This window comes from Ursus maritimus, unplaced genomic scaffold (genome assembly GCF_017311325.1).
Source record: "Ursus maritimus isolate PB19 unplaced genomic scaffold, ASM1731132v1 scaffold_11, whole genome shotgun sequence".
Classification (NCBI taxonomy): domain Eukaryota; kingdom Metazoa; phylum Chordata; class Mammalia; order Carnivora; family Ursidae; genus Ursus; species Ursus maritimus.
Window position 1 is genome coordinate 59,608,995 of NW_024423453.1, and position 8,826 is coordinate 59,617,820.

Here is an 8,826-nt window from a genome sequence, read left to right on the forward strand (position 1 = left end):
CTCTGAAAATGCCATCGTCTCCAATAGGAATCTCATGAGAATGAGTCCAAAAATGGGTTATTTCTAGAGAGATGTTTTATTTTTAAAAGGACTGGATCTTGTGCAGTGACCTAACAGCTGTTTTATTTCTTCTTGCTATTCCCCAAGAAATAAAATAATTGCTGCTTTGTAAAACATTTTTAGTGGCATATGTGGTAATAGGTTTAAGATAATGCTATATTTGTACTAGTCTAAGACAAGCTTATGATTTACTACTTACAGTAAATAATGCTGTTAACAAACAAAATACTTACAAAAAGGCATACTGTCATCCATTGAGCAAGTTTGCAATTGACTACACCAATATGTAAGAAACCTTAGGCTCTCCTAACCCAGCTTTTACAAATAAAAAGACCAAAGTAGTAGCTGCCATCTGGAAAGACATTTGAGCCCCTACCGGAGTCTTTCACCAAACTAAATTCCAGGAGGATCAGATTTAAATACTATTTTTTAAAGGAAAGCAGATAATCTTTATAATCTTTGAGTGGGAAAGGCCTCCCAAAACCACTAAAGAATAAAATTGCCCACATAAAACTTTGCATGAAGAAAACATCATAAAGTCAAAAGGCAAATGACAAGGACAAAAATATTTACAATTCAAGTCACAAAGGGTCACTTTCCTTAATCTCCACACTAATAGAGACCCATGAGACAGAAGACCACAGGAAACAAATGGCTCTTAAACATAAAAATATGCTCAAGTTGTAACAGGAGGAACCATTTTTTTATAAATCAGAATAGCAAAGATTAAAAAGTTTGATAACAATTATGTTGCTGAGATGAGGAAACAGACACTCTAAAACATTCAGTGCTGTGGCGTATGTAGTAGTACTTCTATTGAGACCAATTTTGGCAGGCTTTACTAAGTTAACAAAACGTTAAGAGGTTTCCAGCATATACCAGGTACAGTTGACCCTTGAACAAAGTGGGTTTGAACTTTCTTACAGTACAGTACTGTAAATGTATTTTCTCTTACATGATTTCCTATCGTTTTCTCTAGCTTACTTTAAAAATACAATATAAAATATATAGAACACAGAAAGTATGTGTTGACTGACAATATTACCAGTATAGATTCTTGTCAACAGGCTATTAGTAAAGTTTTTGGAAAGTTGAGTTATATGCAGATTTTCGACTGCATGAGGGGCAGGATTTAGCTCCCATAAGCCCCATTTTTTCCAAGGGTCAACTGTACAGGTTTTGGTGGTTATAATCATCAAATGTTAAAATATACAAACTTAAAATTTTTGTTATATATAAGGATATGCATTGCAATTATTGCTCATAAAAAAACACACCTACCTTTAGGGAACTGATTATGATCCAAGCAATGGGATACTATGCAGCTAGCTACTGAAAGTGTCACTCTGTTGTACTGTACTGATAGAACATTTCTAAAATGAGAATAAGGGGCAGAGCATACATATACAAAGCTTCCACTTGTGTAGTATCTATATATAAAAATATTATGTATTTATTTGTATTTACTATATATAAAATTATTAAAAATTATATATAAAAATATTTTATATATAAGCACAAAGCATATTTGTATTTACATATATAACTATTAAAGTATTAGTTTATATATATAAATATATATATATGATTCTTAGTGCTTAAATCTCTCTTGAAGGATAAATTATACTATTGTGGTTGCCTCCTGGGTTCTAGAACCAGGCAATTGGGAATCAAGAATGGACTACCCACTACATAGCTGTTTTACATTTTGTATCATGAAGATATGACATATTTCCTAAAAGAAAAAAAAAGGGGAGTTTTCATGAACAGCTGGTCTGGGATGGAACCTAATTCTTACCCCTATTTCCGTGCTTTCCAACAGAACCATTCCTTGAAGTAAACTAGTCATGAAAATTTGCTGATATAATCTTTGAGATTGGAAATCTTGATCCACACTTAAAAATATCCAACATTACTCACCCTAAATCCTGAACTTACTCTAGATCAGCTCTTAATTAAAAGAATGAGTCATTCTCAGCTTAGACACATTCAAGTGTTTTATATGAAGAAAATTAAAGCAGTCCCAAAAAGATGACAAGTCTGATATGTCTGCCTCATGGGTCTAGAAATTCAGATTTAGAAATCCTGAAGGAAACAAGACTTTTACCCTATTTCAATTTTAATAACTCCTATTTAAAATCTCTTTACACACTAGGTAGTGCTTTGGGTAGTTTTTTAACTTTCTCCTTTAACATTAAAACACTGTGAAGTGGGTACTGACCCCATATTACAAATGGCGAGATATAAGGTCAAAAAATAAAGTTCATAAAGCTAGTATTTACTGCTGGGGAATCCAGACCCGGATTATGTCTTTAAAATACACTACCCTAATTTTTTGGCACTATTAAGCCACTTAATACCAGAAATTATTTTTTTAAATATTAATTTCTTTTCATTTTGATCAGCAAAATCTCCAAATTTAAATGTGCAATTACTGGGATAAGACTAAGGTGGCCAATCAGCGGTCTGCAGATTTTGTCTATTTGCTCTGGTAATTATGCTAATACCTCACTTCCATTTAACAAAACTTTGGTATTTCCTGTTTAATGATATCAAATACTTATTCAAATATGGCATAAAATAAACAACCAAAACTTCCACGGCTGGGTAATAAGAATTTTGACTATTTTAAAACTTGATAATCAGGATTGTCAGGTTTAATTATGAAACTATCAACAAATAGGTTTCTTCTGTCACCACTTGACCAAAAGAGGTTGACTTTCACTAGAAGCCTCTGATAACTATTCAAAACAGTAATTCTAATTCAAATAGAAGCAACTGCTCCCTCAAAGGAGCATTTCTCAAATTAATTGCTTCCCCCAATAAATATAAATCCTAGTGAAATTTAGTAATGGCAAATCACAATAACCACCTCGAATGTTTTCTTAAGGTTATCCAAAATTCTATACTAATTTTTAAAGATATAACTCCAAATTCATTCTGGTATTCCACCTTGAACTAGCTCATAATCAACAGAAAATTCAACCTGTTACTATAGATGTTTTTAAAAATTTGTTTTTAGGTATATACTCACTGTATTAGCTCCTCTGCCTCATATTAAAGAGAAAGTTTCCCTAAAGATAGCGTCAGTTAAAAAAAAAACAAAAACAAACCCAAGGGACAAGTTAGTAAAAATGAATAAAAAAAACTTACTCATTTTGTAAAACTGCACCGATTTTAGAAATTCATTAAATTCCAGATCTATTTCTTAAAGAATACTTTGTAAATTAGAATAAGGGCATGTTTAACTTTCTTTTAACCAAACATTTTACTCCATCAACTGTATCTGAGAACTATTAGGCAGAAATACAAGAAAAAGTTGATGTGGTTCCAAACCTTAAGCATTTTTAAAGCGAAAACTAACCTAGCACATTACGACAAAGACAATAGAAATAATATACATAATTTTATTACAAAAATTTTTTTAAAAAACAAAATGCAACATTCTAAAAAACCCAAAATTTACTATTGATACTAATTCCTACAAGTTTGCTGTGCTACAATACACAAGTCAAGAAATTAAGAAAACCATTAAATATTTAGAAACATTCAACATCAGAAGCTTTAAAATCTAACTGTATGTAGTAGCCCCTCAAAAAGCTACAACCTGCATTTTTAAAAAAGTATTTTCTCTACAAAGAATCTTATCAGCTATACAAAAATCTGTACAGTTTTTATACTGAAGCTAATATTGAGCTGCACTTGAATTCACATTCTTAGCAAAACAATTGCCTGAGCACACACGCACACTCCACACATATCATTACAGGATAGCCATTTATTCTTCATCTTCCTCCTCTTCCTCATCATCTTCATCTTCTTCCTCCTCTTCCTCTTCCTCCTCATCCTCTGGCTCATTCTTCTTCTTTGAACCTGTTGGCCTGCCGGGGCCCTTCTTTCCCGCTTCACTTTTGCCCTTGGCACGATATGCAGCAATATCCTGAAATATTGTCAAAAAATAAAATCAGCATCCGGTGTCATTACTCAACTCTGAAAACCACTAAGTTGTAAACAATCTAAGATTATTGACCAATAACCCTGATGACTGTCCAAAGAAGATTCAGAGTCTAAACTCGGTTTTGAGAGCATTTATTCTTTAGGCTTTAGAAAGCTCATGTAGTAAATTGATGAGGTTGTAGATGTCAGAACTTCCACTATCGAGGTCCATTTACCTCACATTGCCCACCCTCTCAAATTTTAGGTACATCCACATAAAACAAGTTAGTTCTTAAAACTTAGAGACCCAGAACTATAAATGAGTTTATATGCAAGAATCTACCAATGCTACAAACACTGATTTCATTCAAAAAAAAGGAAGTTTCTCAATTAGCTTACATTCTTAAATGTACGATTTTCACTAGTCCTTCTCCAAATAGAGCTGACAACCATAAATACAAGATTAACTAAACTTCCTAATTCTACAGTTCACACCAACTTCTAACATCCTTATTTAGAAAATATCTTGGCTTTAAAAGGTTAAGACAATGTACCTTTTCATATTTCTCCTTTAGCTTAGCTGCTTTCTGTTCATATGGTTGTTTATCTTTGGCTGACTGTTCAGACCACATTTCACCCAATTTTTTTGCAGTATCCCCAATGGATAAACCAGGGTGTTCGCTTTTAATTTTTGGGCGATGTTCAGAGCAAAACAGGAAGAAAGCAGACCTGAAAGGAAGCAACGGAGTTAATAAACTGAGTGGAAAATTAAGGGGCAATTTGATCTGAAAATGAACTTACGGAGGCCTTTTAGGAGCATTGGGATCTTTTTTCTTTCCTTTCTTGTCACCTTTGGGAGGAACATAATTTTTCATCTCCCTGTCATAGCGAGCTTTGTCACTTTTTGCCATATCTTCAAATTTCGACTTTTCCTTTGCAGACATGGTCTATGGGCATGAAAGGAAGAATAAAAGTACAGCAAAGCTATAAGCTACAGGCATCCAAAACACATCAAGACCATCCTTAAAGGCCACATTTTCCTTGCTGAGCTGCACTTTACTTTTAGCAGTCTTAGTCTTGGAGATAAACGAGGTAAACGAAAACCTAAGGTAATCTGCCCAAAACTCAAAATAAAATATCTGGGCGAGTCACCACCGTATTAAAGTTGAAGGTTACAAGTTACCTACCCATTTAGGGTCCTAGTCCAAAAAAAAAAAAAAAGCACACCTGAAAAACCCCTGGCTAATTCCGCTCTCACCTTCCATCTCTCCGAACACTTCTTGGAGAATTCGGCGAAATTGACGGAAGAGTCTGGGTGTTTCTTCTTGTGCTCTTCCCGGCACGTCTGCACGAAGAAGGCGTACGAGGACATCTTGCCCCGCGGCTTGTTGGGGTCTCCTTTACCCATGGTGACAGACGGCGTCTACCTAGCGGGCAGCGGGGCGGTGGGTGGACGCTGGCGGGGCTCGGCTTCCCGCCCAAATACGCGCCCGCCCCCTCTCGCGAGGAAGGCGGCCGACGCCAGGCTCCCCCGCCAGCCCGCCCCGGGCGGCCGCCTCCGCGCACACGCCTCCTCCCGGCACCCAGGCACGGCCGCGGCCGGGCGCCTCACGCGCGATCACCACGCCGCTCCCGAAGGCCCGAGACGCCTCCACCCGCCGCCCGCCCGCCCTCCGCCCGCGCTGAGGAAGGCAACGCCGCGGGCGCCGTCGAAACCCTTTTCCTGACAGAAATGTTTCCCCGGCTTCCACGTCGCCGGCCCCACTCAAAGAGCTGTCGCCTCACGACCGACATTCAAAAAACGACTGAAACCGGGCCTGGCCGAGCGTCCCGCCCTCCCGCCGGCCCCGGCCGCCCGCCCTCCACGGCCCCTGGCCCTCACCCGCCCTCAGCCCCGATTCCGCTCGCCGGGTCGAACCCCGGGAGCCACAGTGCCCAACCCGGCCAGAAGGCTATGAGGAAAGGGGGAACGGCAGACCCCCGAACACGAAGGGGCTGAAGGGAATTCTTGCCTGGTGGGAGCTTTTCCTCAGAGTCCCGCGGAGAGGCCGGATCCAACTGAGACGCTTCCTTCCCAGGGCTCCGGCGTGAACTGGTTTATCGCTAACGCAATCCTCAGCCTCTTGTTTTGCAGAGTTCTCCGCGCCACGGCAACTTGACGAGCCGGGCCACAGGCCACACCCCCGCCTCTCTGATTGGTTCTGGTGATTATTCAAACTCCCGTAGGCCCCGCCTTATCGCCACAGAGGCCTCCGATTGGCCGATGTCTCGCCAGGCCCGTCCCTCCAGCCCCAGCCTAGCAGGTTCGGTGGGTCGCCCAGGTCGTTAACTCCCAGACCCGTTAGAACCGGTCAGGAGAGGAATGTACTGCTCGATCCTGATTGGCGGCGGGAAAAAGGTTTGAAAAATGGCGGGCCTGACGCTGACTGGCTGGGGCCGTAAACGGGGGGAGTGGTTGGCCTGAAAGGGAAAGCCCCGCCAGATTTAAAAATACCAACTCGGGAAATAGGGTTGTTAAGAGGTCGGAGGCGGCACAGTTTACAGGTGCTGAAGTAACGAGTAGACCACCCTACCCCTTCCCCTACCACTGTCCAGGTCGTGTCTCTCCTCCGCCCCAACTCGGCCCCACAGCGTTGTCTCTTCCTGGGAGCTGTAGTCGCTCTGCCGTGTGACCCCAAACGGCCTGCTCTGTCCCGTCCAGAGAATAGCAAATGGAGAGAGGCGGAGGAGCTTGGCCTGCGAGCCGATTGTCCAGCTCCGTCCGTTGTCGCTGAGGCTAGGATAGAACCCCAGGAAGACCGGAGGTGACGGGGAACCTGGGAACGGGCGCGGGGGGCGCGGGAGGGCGGCTCTTCGCGCCTCTCGTGTGGTGTTACCTAACGATCTTTCAGTAAGGCATTTCCCGCCGGTGGAGTTTCCCTCAGAAGGTCCCTCCCTCCCTTCCCCCTTTGTCTCGGGTGTCCAATGCCCGGAGGTAAACAAGGGCGCCCTGGGGTCCCGAAGGGGCGGGGGCGGGCGTTGTCTCCCTGGCTCCGCCCCCTCCCTCCGGCTCGGGATTCCCAGCAGCGACCGCCTAGTTGGGCCCGGCTCACCCTCGCACCAGCGCTGTGCTGAGAACTGGGATTCCCGGCCACTGCCCAGCTTTCGCTATCTTATCTGTCACCTCTTATCTGTCTCGTCCCTCTTATATGATAATGTAAAAACTTTTTTAAAAAGCAATGAATGCCCCCCACCCCCGCAACTGCTTATATTCTCCAAGTGCATAGTGCAGCATTTTACACACTCCTCCAGGCCCAGGTTAAGAACCTTCATTTTAGTGTCTAGTAAGAGCGCACCAAAGCTACCTTAACTGCTTACCAGCATCACAAGCTGCTTTTCCCAAAGTGGCAGGTCTTTCACTGACATCTTAGTATGCTATTTCTGTATTGTATTTAGTTTTGAGGTCTATTTTTTCCCCGTGTGTTGCACTGATGGTTTCAACAGATTTTAATATTCTTATTTTCTCAGTAAATTCACTGGCATTTGTTAGACTGTGTGTGCCTGTTTGGTTTGTATTCAGTAACCCTGGCCAAAAATAACTCAAAACCAGCAGCTCTTTACCTAGATTTACTAATAAAAACAAGGGTTTTAAAAATGATTTTTCTTTAGAAATGGATATTGGCTGCCCAATATTGTGCTGAATTTAAAAATAAATTTTAAAAGTAGGTTTATTGCTATTTGAATAATATAGTATGATTTGTCAATTTGGATTTTTATCTGCTTTTTATAGCACAGTTACAACTGTGACCTTATTTGAAAATAGGGACACTGCAGATGTAATCAGGATGAAGTCATACAGAGGTGAGTTGGCCCCTAAACCAATGATGGGTATCCTTACAAAATTTATAAGGGAATTTGGACACAGAGAAAGGCACAGAGGTTAGACAATGTGAAAAGACACAGGGAGAAGGCCATCTACAAGGTAAGGAGAGAGGCCTGGAATCTTCCCTCACAGCCCTCAGAAGGAACCAACCCTTCCCATTCCAATTTCCATTCTTCACTCCATCACGGTGGAGAACAGGAAAACATTTCTGTATTGAATCTGCTATTACCTTGGATGCTAAGACTTAACTCTTAGGCTGTACTTCCTGGTCTAGAAGTAACATCAAAAAGCACAGTGAAGTGATAAAGTTTAAATGAGATCTAGACAATTGTTGGTTATAGAACCACCTTTTTTTCTTTTTGGAATAAAAACCATATGCAGAATCTGGTAACACAAGAAATCTAGTACCAAATTTGGTTCTGTAAAGATGGGTTAAATACACAAGAGGTTTGGTTCACTATTATGAATTACCTGGCATACTGTTATAACTTTATCAGAAAACTAAAATGTCCTATAAAGATATATACTAAAGGTCTTTCTCTTTTTAAAAAAAAAGGTTAATTAATTAATTTGAGAGAGAGAGAGCACGTGCCAGGGGAGGGGCAGAAGGAAGGAAGAGAGAGAGAAAATCCTCAAGGAGATTCCCCCGCTGAGCACAATACCCGACCTGGGCGCCAATCCCAAGGACCCTGAGATAAGACCTGAGCGGAAATCAAGAGTCAGATGCTCAAGAGTCAGATGCTCAACTGACTGTGCCATCCAGGAGCCCCTAAAGGGCTTTCCTTTGCGTCTACTGTTGTTATGGTTCTAAATAGGAAAATAAGATTGTTTTCTAAAAATTCAACCTTCTTTCAGGAACACATCAATTTCATATATTTTAAAAATAACTGTCTAAAATTTGTTATTAGTATGATGAAAAAGAAAGTGTTTGTTCTTCATAAAGAATGTATAAATTAAGGGGCACCTGG

General features: G+C 41.0%; 1 protein-coding gene across 2 annotated transcripts; it reads right to left on the reverse strand.

Moving 5' to 3' along the window:
- Positions 1-3,453: 3,453 nt before the first annotated feature.
- HMGB2 (high mobility group box 2) lies at positions 3,454-6,148 on the reverse strand. Of its 2 annotated transcripts, none has more exons than XM_008705051.2 (5): positions 6,009-6,148; positions 5,255-5,423; positions 4,798-4,943; positions 4,551-4,725; positions 3,454-4,000 (listed from the first exon to the last, which is right to left on the reverse strand). In XM_008705051.2, the coding sequence occupies exons 2-5, from the start codon at positions 5,402-5,404 to the stop codon at positions 3,839-3,841; spliced, it is 633 nt and encodes a 210-aa protein (XP_008703273.1). In that variant the 5' UTR covers positions 5,405-5,423; positions 6,009-6,148; the 3' UTR covers positions 3,454-3,838. The 2 variants fall into 2 exon arrangements, with proteins under 2 accessions (XP_008703273.1, XP_008703274.1); XM_008705052.2 differs by having other exon boundaries at positions 5,255-5,419; positions 6,009-6,137.
- Between the last annotated feature and the right edge of the window lie 2,678 nt (positions 6,149-8,826).

Coding starts and splice junctions, on each gene's coding strand:
- HMGB2 (XM_008705051.2), bottom strand. CDS start 5,404: ATGGGTAAAGGAGACCCCAACAAGCCGCGGGGCAAGATGTCCTCGTAC. Junction 4,944..5,254: donor AGTGTTCGGAGAGATGGAAG/GTGAGAGCGGAA, acceptor TCATGCCCATAG/ACCATGTCTGCAAAGGAAAA. Junction 4,726..4,797: donor AATGCTCCTAAAAGGCCTCC/GTAAGTTCATTT, acceptor GCTTCCTTTCAG/GTCTGCTTTCTTCCTGTTTT.